Below are 13,312 nucleotides of genomic sequence, written 5' to 3'. Positions count from 1 at the left end.
TGTCTTTTGAAAGAAAGGTATTTTGTTTTGTTGCATTATAAATCTGGATGATAATCTTTTCTTTTTTCAAACTTCAGGTCGTCTCCTGTTATGGCTTGTGATGTTCCTCTTGTTTCTGGTAACCTTAAATATGGCAGTAAGCACAAGCTGCGAGTTATTGATGTGAAATCTCCTGAGGATTTTCTGGTCCAGTTTGCTGATGAGCCATCCAGAGCTTTTTGTCAGTTTACCAAAATGTTGAGCAGCTATGCTGAGTCATGCCGTCCTGTTTCAGAAATGTAAGTTTGTTTTTTAAATTAGTGTGAGCCTAGGCAGGTATGACAGTTGGAAAAAATGTGTCAGGTGACAATGGATTTGTGTGTGGGCACAAGGTGGGTCCTCATTATCGTTTAATATCCATTGTTCCTTGTGGGCATGGGTTGGGTTCGGGTTAGCAGGATCTGATAGGTCCAACAACTGCAGTGTGCCCTGATGTCTGCTTTGGCATGGTTTCTACGGACAGGTGCCCTTCCTAATGCCAGTCACTTTATAAACTGTGCACTGGGTACTTTGTTTTTATGGCTCCAGCTCTAGTAATGTTGCCATGCATCCTAAGACCCTCTTTGGGTAAGAAAGGCTACGGTAGAGCGAAATGACATGTGATCGGGTAGGTTGGAAGAGTGCATGGGTGGGGTGGGGGAGAAACGGGTGTAATGACTGGAGAGAGTGAGATTTACATAGTTGTGGAGAAGGAGAGGGAGTGAATTAGGAAATTCCAGGCATGAAGCTAAACTTAGACTTAAGATTCCTCAAGGTAAACTTAGCAAAGACTAAATAAGAAAGAAAGAAGAGAGAAATCTGCTATCTTCAGGGATGTGGTCTTGCTCAGTACTTAGTTCTACTTGATATAAAATCACCAGCATCAAAAGCTAGAATGGAAAGGTCTTAAAGAGCAAGGTTCTAGTAAGCAATAAAACAGACAGGATCACTGTCCTTTTCAGGTAAGTGGCCCTGCTTGATATGTTAGGCAGGTGTATTCGGTACAAGCTAAGGACACACAAGAGATGCAGTGGAATAATGGGAGGGCGAACACATAGAAAGTAGTGTTTGTATGTAGATGCTAAGTTGCCATAGAGTCTGAGGTCACACGGGAAGATGATTTTCTCAAATACCTGTGAAGCTCTCTAGAGTTAGTGGATAATTTCTGTTAACTAGGCAATCTAATTAGCAGTGGAGGAAGATGCTCCAAGCGTATAATTGCTAGAATATGTACAGGATGCATGTGTATGAACAGTATTGCTACATGGTAATGAGACCTGGGCCTTAAATGCAGAGGACATGTGAAGATTAGAAAATAGAGATGGGGCTAATGTGCTGTGTTGAATGTGCAATGTCAGTTTGCATGTATGACAGTGGTTATGTGTCGAGGGAAACGTTGGGCATAAGAGGGATTGGATGTAGTGTGCAAGAGAGAACACTGTGTCAGTTTGGTCATGTGATGCATATGGACAAGGACAGTTGCATAAAAAAGTGTCCATCACTTAAGGTGGATGGAATTTGTGGAAGAAGACTTGGGACAAGGTCAGTCTCAAGATGATGGTTCTTTGAGATAACTGGGGCAGCTTCATGTGGTCATGAAGACCCATCCATAATTGATATCCTAAAATCACTTTAGTAATGATTGAATATGTGGAGCTCATTCTCCATCTCCATTTTCTTTATGTCAAGAATTTCCCCCACACCTCACCACCTAACATTCATCACTTCTCTGTGGCATTACTTGGCTGCTATAATCACCTGAGAGCAGAGTAAGCACATATTATATCTCCTCTCTTTGGATACCCCCTCCCCCAACTATTTCCGTTTCTTGTTATCTTCCCTGCCCCTATTATTTCTACCAGTCCTTTCTCTTCCTTTTGCTCTCCCTCTCCCTCTCCCCATCCCTTCTGCTAGCACTCTCAATGCCCTCACACATATATATATTGGGTTGGCAACTAAGTTCCTGCTGTTGTTTTTTAAATTAAAATTTTTTAAAAGGTTTAATAAAAAATAACTAATTAATCAATAATGTATTCACTCTTGTCGTTTACAACTTCTTCCCAAGGTTCAACAAGATTTTCAATACCTCGTTGGTAGAAATCACCTGATTTCAACTCGAAAAATTGATCCAACCAAGCTCTCAATTCTGCATCAGTATTCAACGAAACTCTGCACATAGCATTTGAAAGAGATCGAAAGAGGTGGATAACCATTGGTGCCAAATCAGGAGATTACAGTGGGTGTGGCAGCGTTTGAATGGCTTCCTTGGTCATATTGGCAATATGAGGGTGGGCAGCAGAAGAGCTCCATGCTGTCGATTTGGTCTTTTCTCTTGAATAGCCATGTTGAGTCGTTCCATCTGTTGAACATAAAGTTCCGCGTTGACCGTTTGGTTCCATTCAAGCAATTCGTGAATGAAGATCTTGTTTCACGCATGGTGTCGCTTATTTACCGGGGCCAAGTCATTCCTTACGCTGCTTCATATTGATGTAAAGGCACAATTTTTCGTCGCCGGTAACTATTCGGTAAAGAAATCAATGCCTGTGTCCATGAGTTGAGTGGTGGCGAGCAAGCAAACCAGTGGAGATTGTGGCTTGTTGATTTTTGTTGTGGTCACTTAAAGCATGCGGAACCCATGCTCCATACTTCTGAACCTTTCCCATCGAGGGAAGATGCTTCTCTAGTTCCCTTGTCATTTGATGAGAATTTTCGTGCAAAAGTTGGTTTAATCGCTCTTCATCGAACTCAATTGGACGGTCAGAACGAGATGCGTCTTTGAGGTCAAAATTTCCATTTTTGAATTTGGCATACCAATCACAAGCAGTTCTTTCAGCTATGGCTCCCTCTCCATACACAGCACAAATGTCGCGAGCAGCTTTTGTGACCTTAGAACCTTGATTAAAAGTAAAAAGGAGGAGGTGTGGAAAATGCTTGTTTTTCTTAACTTGGCATTCCATTTTAATGAGCTGGAAAAAAAAAAAAAAAAAAACTTAAATTAACTAGAGAAAAAAACAAAATAAAATAGATTCCAAAATTTTTTTTAAATGGCCGGAACTTAATTGCCAACCCAATATTTATACACACACTCCATATTCACCCTCCAAGTCACTCCTATATTTCACACCATCACTTTCTACAGTCACCTTTACACCATCTCTCTTCACGCTCTTATGAAACTTTCCCTTCTATCCCACCTAACTCACCCACCCCAAACCTCTGTCCCTCCCTTCCCCCCACTACCTTGTAGGAATGTCATCACACAGTTCAATATATACCATTTTCTATCTGGGGTATCAACAGCAAGACACCTATCTATGTCCCTCTATACTTTTAATCTTTGAATTGGTACAAAACCCCTAGTCCATTCTGTAAAGCATTAGGTAGGGGCATCTGGCTGTAGAAGCCAAAACAGAATGGGGCCTGGTGTGACTCCTAGCCTTGCCAGGTTCTGCCAAACTTTGCAAAATAGAAAATTGACATTAAATGATGACATTAAATGATGACACAGTTTAGCTTCTACATTTGGTGCATCTGATTTTTGTACACAAGTCTTATACAGTTTGTGATATTTTTGAAATGGATTACAATAGTATTTCTTTTTTTTATTCTTTCTTGCAGCCCCTTCAAAGGTCAGCTAGTTTTGATAAAATTAGAAACAGAGGAATGGACCCGAGCTGAAGTGTTGGACATCAATAATGATTCTTTACTGGTTTCTCTGATAGATTTTGGCACAGAAAAGATGATACACTTGGAACATTATCGCTCTGCTATGCCTTTCTGTTTGGATTATCCTTGTCTTTGTATTCCATCAAAACTTGAAAGTGTAAATTTTTTTGGAAGAAATGATGACTCTTTTAAGATGCATCATAAATTCAATCAAATTTTAAAATCCTTAACTAAAAGTGAAGATTTTTCCAAAGAATGTATTTTAGGTCTATACATGGGATGTGGAAAGAAATGTCAGTGGAATTTGTATGATTGTAATGGAGAGACTTCTGTCATGGATTTGTTGACTTCCCCATTGAAAGTCATGGCCTCAGAATTGAAAGGTTGTGAAGTCAGTATTGGTGAGGTCTTGGATGGTTTGGCTGTCGAAATTCTTAATGATTCATTTTATATAATTGTTGTCAGCGAGAAACAGATCAGTTTCCTTGCAGAATTCAATACTTACTTGGAAAAGAAAGATGACCATAACGGTTATACTCCTTGTCTCAATGAAATGGTTGCGGCCAAGTTTTCACAGGACAACCAGTGGTATCGTGGTCAGATAATCAGCAACACTGCTGATGGCAGATATAAAGTTTTTTTTGTTGATTATGGCAACTCTGAGTATGTTGATAAATTACAACTGCAGCCATTTCCTGTGCATTTCACTCCTTATCCTAAACAAGCCTTACACTGCTATCTTCCTGGTGTGTGTGGTATTAAAGACAATGAGAAATTTAGTCAGCTCATCTGCAACAATGTGTGCAAATATAAGATAGAAGGCTGCTCCAAAAATGTCTATGAAGTCGTCGTTTATACCAGTGATGGCAGCTGTGTTAATGATTGCTTTGAAGAAAGCTTGGAGAAGAATGCTCCTAATGACTATTTTCCCAGAAGTCAGTCTTTAAATAGCACTGCTACATCAAAGTCAAACTCTGTAAAATCTGCTAGCTCTCTTTCAATATCTCCGTTCAGATCTCGTTCTCAGTCTCCTCAAAGCATTGAAGGGCAACCAGTGGATGCATCATCTCCTGTACAAATGACCTATCCTCCATCTTGTCATCGACATCATAGGGACTCTACTGAACATATTTTTGAGAACCAGTTTTCTTCTGAGAAAAAATTGCCTGATGATAGACAAACAAAGGAATCCATTATGCTATCTCTAAGCACCAAAGCTTCACAGCGGGAAGTTTGTCAAGAAGATACGTTGCAAGCAAACAGAGTAAAGTATTTTGCCAAAAGCATGGGATGTCTACAGCTGAAGGTGAACACACAATATGAACTGCTCTGTAAATGGGTTGTAGACACAGACTGCTTCTACTGTCAAATCCTTGATGAAGTGGGTCAGTGAGACTTTTGTTTTTTAGTTCTCTTCCTTTCTTTGTTTGTATATATCTGTTTGCCTATTGTCTTGCATGGTTATATCTTGTCCCCATATTGTAATAGTATGGGGAGAGGGGGATATGCACTGTAACTGCATTGCTGCATCCACCATATTTGTTAGTGGTTCCCTTCAACTCTTGGTAGACGACACCTCTGCACCACTCAGGTGACAACCCTCCAACCTGTTGTTGCTGATCACAGATTTCCGAGGTTGGAGTGCAAATCCTACTTCAACCTCTTTTATTAAGATAGAGGAAATGGGTTCCTATATCGAACACAACATGCCACCTCGTCTGGGAATAGAACCCATACTCTAACATTTGTGTGTGCAATACCCTAACCACTAGACCATGTGCCTTCACAGTAAACCAAATAAATAATCAACTTTGTTGTTGAGTATCCTTGCCATTGTTACAATGTGGACTGGTTCTGGACAGATTATCTTTGGCCAAATATACACAAGCAACAGAGGCAGTATTAATACTGAGAGGTAATATTTACCCCCCCCCCCCCTCAACATGGATGTTCTGTTAGAACAAACTTTACTGTGCTACTTATGAGAGAAACTCTCCTTTTGGTGCCAAATGCACTCATGTTTATATTGCTAGTGAGGAGATAAATCCCCACCATCTCTAGCATGGAAACTTACCAGATTGCATTATTTTGACCTTCCTTGGTATTGTCAATGATGGACACTCGACTGCTAGAGATAGCAGTGATTCCTCTCTTTGCCAGTGATATATAGAAAAACAGTGTAATTTTTTTTTTTAACAAGCTCACTGGCTAATTGTGACACTAGTTCCTGTTTTGGTACTGTTTTTCAAAATATTGCTGGTGGGGGAGATGAGTCACTGCTGTCTCTAGCGGTTGAGCATCCGTCGTTGACAAGACCAACGAAGGTCAAAGTCATGTGATTAGGTGGTCTTGGTGCTGGAGATGGTAGGAGTTTACCTGTCCCTGCTAGCAATATAAACAAGCATGCATTTTGCAGCAAAAGCCAGTCTGAGGCTTTCTCTCGTATCTACTGCAGAGTATAGTCTGTTCTAGCAGAACATTCATGTCTAACTTCTTATTTGATGTCTTCCTCGATGGTTAACCTCTGATGTGACTTAAGGACTCTATATTATCTTTGTTCTTTCACTCATATAGTTCCTTTCATGGCCAAATACCCTGCCTGTCACCAACTACTTTATAGGGTGGATGCTTTTTATACCACCAGCAACTAGAGAAGTTTTCTGTGGCTGGGCTAAAGGCTCTTCTCTTGGTAGAGGTGCCTGCCTGTGTGGCTTGGAAACTCCACATTTTCATTTGCTTATAGCATGATGTGGAGAGGTGGGTGACAGGCAGACGTTCTTCCTGAGAGCCATTGGTCTGAGGACTGGCCTTGGATTAAACAATAGCAGTGAATCTATGATCATGTCCATATGTAGTAATGACCAATATTGAGTTCCATTTGCTTTTAATGAAAAATGGCCGCAAGCATCTTTTTGACTTGAAGGGTAGCTGCTCACTGAGCTCTGTTCTACAATATTAAAGATTACAGAATTTATATTAAATAACAACATAATATAATAATAATAATAATAATGATAAGCTAATCGATTTAGCTCTAAGTTTGTCTGCAGCTGTAGTTGTTTATTATATAATATTAAATTCACATCAGGGTTGATAAAATATGTACCAGTCTAATACTGGGGTCAATGTAAATGACTTATCCCCTCTCCTAAACTTTTCTGGCCTTATGCCAAAATTTGAAACCGAAGTTCACAGGATTTGCAACAAATACTCTTTAATAATTAGTTTAGTAATAATAAATGCCCAGCGCCAGGCAGTGGCTCTCTTGGCTTCTCATCTCAACTGATTGCAAGTGCTAGCTTGTTTGTTTTGTCTTGGTATAAAAGATGGGCTACAACAAGTATTCTGCTCAATACCACAGATTTGCTTGTCAGTTGCTTGACCTTAACCAGTTGAGCATGTCCCTTGGTGGTTGACTATATGTGCATCTCTGTCACGAGCAGAAGTAGTTGGGGAACATCATAGCCATGTGTTGAGAGGAATTCTTTGGGGTTTGCATTATTCACTTTTAGAAACATGAGTGTTTCATTCATCATCCTTAACCCTTATTCAGAGACATTTTGGGCTACTTTCTAACTGGGCCCCACCTGCATTGTTTATCTTGATATGAGGTCATCATGTTGCACACACATGGTTGTGATGCAGGTGCCTGGTGTAAAGTTATCAAATGAGTAGTCATGTTGAGTCTATTCATCATCATCATCATCACTTAATGTCCATTTTCCATGCTGGTGTGGGTTGGATGGTTTGACTGAAAACTGGGGAGCTGCACCAGATTCCAATCTGGTTTGGCATGGTTTTCTACAGCTGGATGCCCTTCCTAACACCAACCACTCAGTAGGGTGTGGTGGTTGCTCTTTATGTGCCACCAGCATGGGTGCCAGTTATGAGACACTGGCATTAGCCACAACTATGACCTCACTTGGTTCGACAGATCTTCTCAAGCACGGTATATGGCCAAATTTCAAAGGGAGCTTTTTATGTGCCACTGGCACAGGTGCCGTTTATGTGACTCTGGATTTGGCTGCAACTATGATTTCATTTGGCTTGATGGGTCTTCTCGTGCACAGCCTACGACCCTACATTTAATGGGTGCTTTTTACATGCTGTGACTGCGGTTTCACTTGGCTTGACAGGTCTTCTCAGCCATGGCATATTTGCCAAAGGTCTCGGTCACCTCATCACCTCGTCCTATGTCTTCCTGGGCCTACCTCTTGCACAGGTTCCTTCCACACTTGGAGATTGGCACTTCTTTACACAGCTGTCCTTGTCATCCATATGCATCACCTGTTCAAGCATCTCATCAATCTCACCAGACCTACCTTTCAGTGTACCAACTTTGAAAACTGGGGATGTGGGGTGGGGGTGGGTATTCAGCACCTGGGAAAAGGTTTGGGCTTCATATATTTATGCCTTAGTGTCACTTTGATGACGTGCATTGCTCTCTCAGTCAATAATAATAATCCTTTCTACTGGAAGCACAAGGCCTCAAAATTTGGCGATGTTGGGGGTAATCTATTACATGGATCCCAGTTCTTAACTGGTATTTATTTTCTCAAACCTGAAAGGCTAAAAAGCTAAGTCAACCATGGCAGAATTTGAACAAAGACCATAAAGAGGGATGAAATACCTCTAAGCATATTGTCCAGCATGCTAACCATTCTGCTAGTTCACTGCCTTCTCAATGATACTAACAATAAAGGGATTATGCATAATATCACAGTTCCGTTAATGTCTTTATTCTTCTCATTTGATTTTTGTGTGATTAGCAGTTTTATATGTTTAAAAGTTACCATTTTCTCTTCAGCTATGGAAGCTTTGACTGACATGACTGAACAATTAAATAAAATGTGTGAGACTTCTCATCTGAATTCAGTAATTCAACCTGAGATTGGAGAAGTTGTTTGTTGCAAATATTCAGGTAAGTTTTAGTTTCAAATAAGTCAGGGTTGTTTTTTTTTTTTTCCTTGTAAACTATTTGTTCTCAAATTGAGTCGAACATTGAATGGCTACAGGGGCCCAGTAGAGTAAAATAGGAATGAAAGGGGTCGATAAAAATGAAAAAATAATGGTTGAACGTTACTGCTGTTGACTGAAATGATGTTTGTAGAAGCTAAAGTTAAGAAAATATCAAAAATTAAAGTTAATTCTCTGATTTCAGGAATTGTGAAATGTGTTAATGATGACAGCCGTAACGTAGGCAACTCGCTCCTCTCTTGCATTGTTCCAAGCTGGCTGTGATCCAACGCATCCTAACCCTGTAATATCAAGTATAACTAATGAGCCAGAACAGTTGTGGCAAGACTTTAATGTTCTGCTAGAAACAACAAAATAGAAGCTGTATTTTGTGAAACAAAATGAATATTGCTAGTCAGTAACGTGTTTAGATAAAACGAATAAATGTGGAACTTAGTGAGTCTTGTCAAAGAATTAACATTTCCCTCACAACAGACTCCCTGTGAAAGCAACTTTAAAAAAAAATTTTTTTTTATACATATTGTCATCATTTAACATCCGCCTTCCATGTTAGCATGGGTTGGACAGTTTGACAGGACCCTGCACCGGACTTCTGTGTCTGTTTTGGCTGGACACCCTTTTTAATAAGAACCACCCAGCAGACATAAAAGACAAACTTTCAAATTGAAGCTTGTTATTCTCATAGCTGGCTGTTTTCTGAATTACCGAGATATGGAGTGGTACTTTTTGCCTTGGAAACCTTCAGCTACATTGCTGTGAAATTGGACTCCATATATGGTAGATAATGAATGCTGCAGGTCATCAAGAAATCTGGTCTGACCTGAATCATTGAATTGCAGTTGTTGATTTGCCTGAAGCAGTCTACAAGAAACACCATGGGCATATGGCGTAGCGGTTAAGAGCATGGGCTACTAACCCCAAGATTCCGAGTTCGATTCCAGGTAGTGACCTGAATAATAATAATAATCGTCATCATTGTTTAACGTTCGCTTTCCATGCTAGCATGGGTTGGACGATTTGACTGAGGACTGGTGAAACCAGATGGCTACACCAGGCTCCAATCTGATTTGGCACAGTTTCTACAGCTGGATGCCCCTCCTATCGAAAAATACCTTAGGAATGAGAACCCAGGTTCAAAATTTCCCCAATACACCTGATGAAGGCTGGAGGGTATATCAGCCGAAACGTTGTGTTAACAACAGACAAGACGAGGACAAATATCTGTCAATTGTAAATAATGTACTATCGTCATCATTATTGTTGTTTAACATCAACTTTTGCATAGTTGCAATGGGTCAGAAAGAATCTGCTGAGGCAAATTTTCTATACTTGCTGCCAACCCTCGTTTGTTTTCAAGCAAGGTAACATTTCCCCATAGATAACAGAAAATGAACACCATTGCTTCTATGATAGAGATACCCAGTTACAATCATCAATTGATGGGAAAACAAGGCTATACACACACACACACACATGCGAGTGTCTTTCAGTCTCTCTCTGTCAAATCCCACACACGAGGCTCTGATTAGCCTGTAGTTATAGTGGAAGACCCTTGCCTAAAGTGAGACTTAAGCTTCGTACCCACAAATGTTTTAACATTTTAGTTCAATCTTGAATTATCATTTTGATTCCTAATTCTGAATTGTTTGAAGATTCTATTTCTTTGTTTTTACAGATGGAAAATGGTACCGGGCTAAAGTTATGGCAGTTTCCAAGGCAGAATTTTCTGTATTTTATGTTGATTTTGGTTGTAGTGGTAGAGTTACCCAAAATGAGATAATGCCTCTCACAGACGAGTTGGCAGAAATACCGATATTAGCAGCTCGATGTTCTTTGGCAGGTAAATACATTAAACTCTCTTTTAATTAATCAAAGATTTTCTTTTGCATGATTTTTTTTCCCTTCTAAAACAATATTCATGTAATTAGGTTAGTTTACAAAACTCAGTTATTTGTATGAATTTCTGAAGAATGCAATTCTCAGGTACTTGCTCTTAGAAAACTGTTTCATAACTGCTTGCCGTGAAAGAGTAGGAATCACGAGGTTTCTTTTCTTTCTGTATAAATGAGGCTAATAGGATTAATCTTGCTCAGTATACTTCAGTCTACAAGAGAAATGTTAGTTTTAAATTTGTGGTGTAGCTGCAGCCACCACATAAAGCTAGGCTTTCTCACTTAAGTAGAAGTGGTTCCAAGCTTAGGCACAAGGCTAGCAATTTTGGTGTCGAAAGTGGGTTACATTGACCCGCAGGGCTCAACTGGTGTTTTATCGACCCTGTAGGGATGAATGATAAAGTCAGCCATGGCAGAATTTAAACGTTTCATCTGCATTTTCCCTCACAAGCAATTGTGCCATCTTGCTGACGTCCTCTAAATATTATATATTGATTTCAAGTCTTCATAAATTGCAGGGTCTGCTGTACAACTGATCATCATTCACAATGGATCTTTTGCTGTTGCATCTCTGGTGCCAATATTCAGATCTGACCCCTCCTCTTCGTATTTTAATCTTCAGCTGCCATCGCCAAAGCGGTTGGTACTTGTCTCCCATTTCTGTCTTGTTTTCATACAAGCGCTGTTGTTGATTTTCAGTGGAAGCAGACTATTAACATCAGGCTAGCCCTTGTTGAACAGACTTTTGGTCAACGATGTTTCAGCTTTGTCCATCAGCATCATTTAACGTCCACTTTCTGTGCTGGTATGGGTTGGACGGTTTGAGAAGACTGTCTGTTTTGGCAGGGTTTTTACGACTGGATGTTCTTCCTGACACCATCCACCTCGCAGAGTGGACTGAGTGCTTTTTATGTGGCACCAGCACAGGTGAGGTCAGTTTTGGAATGGTTTTTACTGCTGGATGGCCTTCCAAACGCCTATCACTTTACAGTGTGGACTGGATGCTTTTTATGGGGAACCAAGTAATTTGCAAGACAAAGATCCTTTGAGAAGGGAGGGAGCATTGGAAGAAGTAAGCTTGTGAAAGAGACACAGAAGCAGGTGTGTTGCTGTAGAGGAGAGACCTAGTTACCCGTTCAGAAGGGAGAGATGGTGGCAAAGTGCCATGGCATAGCCTCAAGGTATGGGATGGTGAGAATATAAATTGATAGGATATTGCCAAAGGTGCATGAGTAGGGAGTAGAGTCTTCACATGAATGCAGAAAGTGCAGGGGGTGGGGGACAACAAGATAACAATGATGGAATGAGTAGGGTGATGAGGAGAGTGAGAGATAAGCATATAGTGCATCAAAAAGAGGAAATGTGAAGAAGAGATGTAGTTTGGTTTGAGAAAAATTTTATTCTTGTTGTTGCATGTGGGTGGGACACACACAGCTCTTGTAGAACTCAGTTTCAGTGAAGTGGGTGGGGGTCTTTTCAAGAACTTCACCAGGCATCTCAGTCCATTGTCACCATCTCTACTGTGACCCCAACATCCTGAGATTGGTCCTCACCACCTCATCCAGTGTCTCTTAAGCTTGTGCGAAACCACAAACTATCCTTTTTTTTTTCGCTTTGTTTACTTTCAGCATAACGGTTTGTTTCAACTGTAATCATTTCAAATAAGCTCATAGGGGAAAGTAAAAAGAAATAGTCCAAAGCTTTGCTCTCCTGAGAAAGACTGTGACTTGGTCCAGTTTCTTCAGAAAAATCACTGAAAGAAACGGTTTTTAAATTTTCACTCCATTCAGGTACCAATTCATTCCCTTTATTGCTGTCATCGGAGCTCTCGGATTCACTGCTTTCACTTTCGGAAAATGAAACATCGGATTCATTATCAAATACCACCCGCCTTTTTTTTTTTTTTATCAGTTACAGAGTTAGATTTGTCAAGGTCTTCCGTGGAAAATCCTTCAAATTCTGACTCGCTGATTGACAGAATGAAATTCTTATCCATTTTTTTGTCAGAATTACAAATTTTCAAAACACAACAGGAACAAATTTGGGAAAAAAATCTCCCAAAATTTACAGAATTAAAATAACACATCGATCATTGTACAAAACTGTAGCTGAATTGTTTACGCAGTATAATCACGTGTTTTCACGAATGTACTAACGAGATTTGCTCTGATATTCTCATTTAAATATGAATATGTAATTACGGGCAGTTTGGTAACAAAAGGGTTAATCTACCTGTAATTTCACTGCATCTCTTATGTGGCCATAGCTTACACTGGGTGCAGTGAATGGAATTACTTCCAACTCTTTTCCTACATAGTGAGGAGGGCCATATTACCTGATGGAAAGAGTCTTATCTGCTTTCTGTTTATTTAGGATTTGGCCAATCCTTTTATCCCTTGCCACAATAATTAAGCACTGAAATTCTTCTCCATTCTATTTCAATTAGGTAAATCAAAAGAAAAGTGGACAAAAGAGAAGCTCCTTCAACTTCGGGAACAACCAATTAATGCTGCAGTGGTTGGTGAAACTCTTAATTCTTACAGTATTATCTTGGAGGAGGACTTTGAGGACAAAAAGGCAACAAATGCTGCATCACCATCAAATGAAAGTGTTTCTGGTAAGTTTCTGATTTCATTTTTCTTAGAAAGAGAAGAAATTCAAAGATTTGGTAATTTGAGACACAGTAAAAAGTCCAAATGTTTTCTGGTGTCAATATGGTTGGAAGATGAGATCTTAGAAGAATTGTGCTGTTCCGATTC

General features: G+C 39.9%; 1 protein-coding gene across 3 annotated transcripts in view; it reads left to right on the top strand.

Moving 5' to 3' along the window:
- The window catches only part of LOC106870748 (tudor domain-containing protein 1), a 62,026-nt gene that overhangs the window by 41,538 nt on the left and 7,176 nt on the right, over positions 1 to 13,312 (top strand). For all 3 annotated transcript variants that reach the window (XM_014916940.2, XM_014916941.2, XM_014916939.2), the window contains 5 exons: positions 78 to 278; positions 3,637 to 5,069; positions 8,492 to 8,605; positions 10,337 to 10,501; positions 13,000 to 13,170. In XM_014916940.2, coding sequence (XP_014772426.1) covers positions 78 to 278; positions 3,637 to 5,069; positions 8,492 to 8,605; positions 10,337 to 10,501; positions 13,000 to 13,170 — 2,084 coding nt within the window. The remainder of the gene's footprint in view (positions 1 to 77; positions 279 to 3,636; positions 5,070 to 8,491; positions 8,606 to 10,336; positions 10,502 to 12,999; positions 13,171 to 13,312) is intronic.

The sequence above is a fragment of the Octopus bimaculoides genome, chromosome 2 (assembly GCF_001194135.2).
Source record: "Octopus bimaculoides isolate UCB-OBI-ISO-001 chromosome 2, ASM119413v2, whole genome shotgun sequence".
In the NCBI taxonomy this organism is placed as follows: domain Eukaryota; kingdom Metazoa; phylum Mollusca; class Cephalopoda; order Octopoda; family Octopodidae; genus Octopus; species Octopus bimaculoides.
Note: the sequence above shows the minus strand (reverse complement) of the source record. Positions and strands in the feature narration are given on the sequence as shown.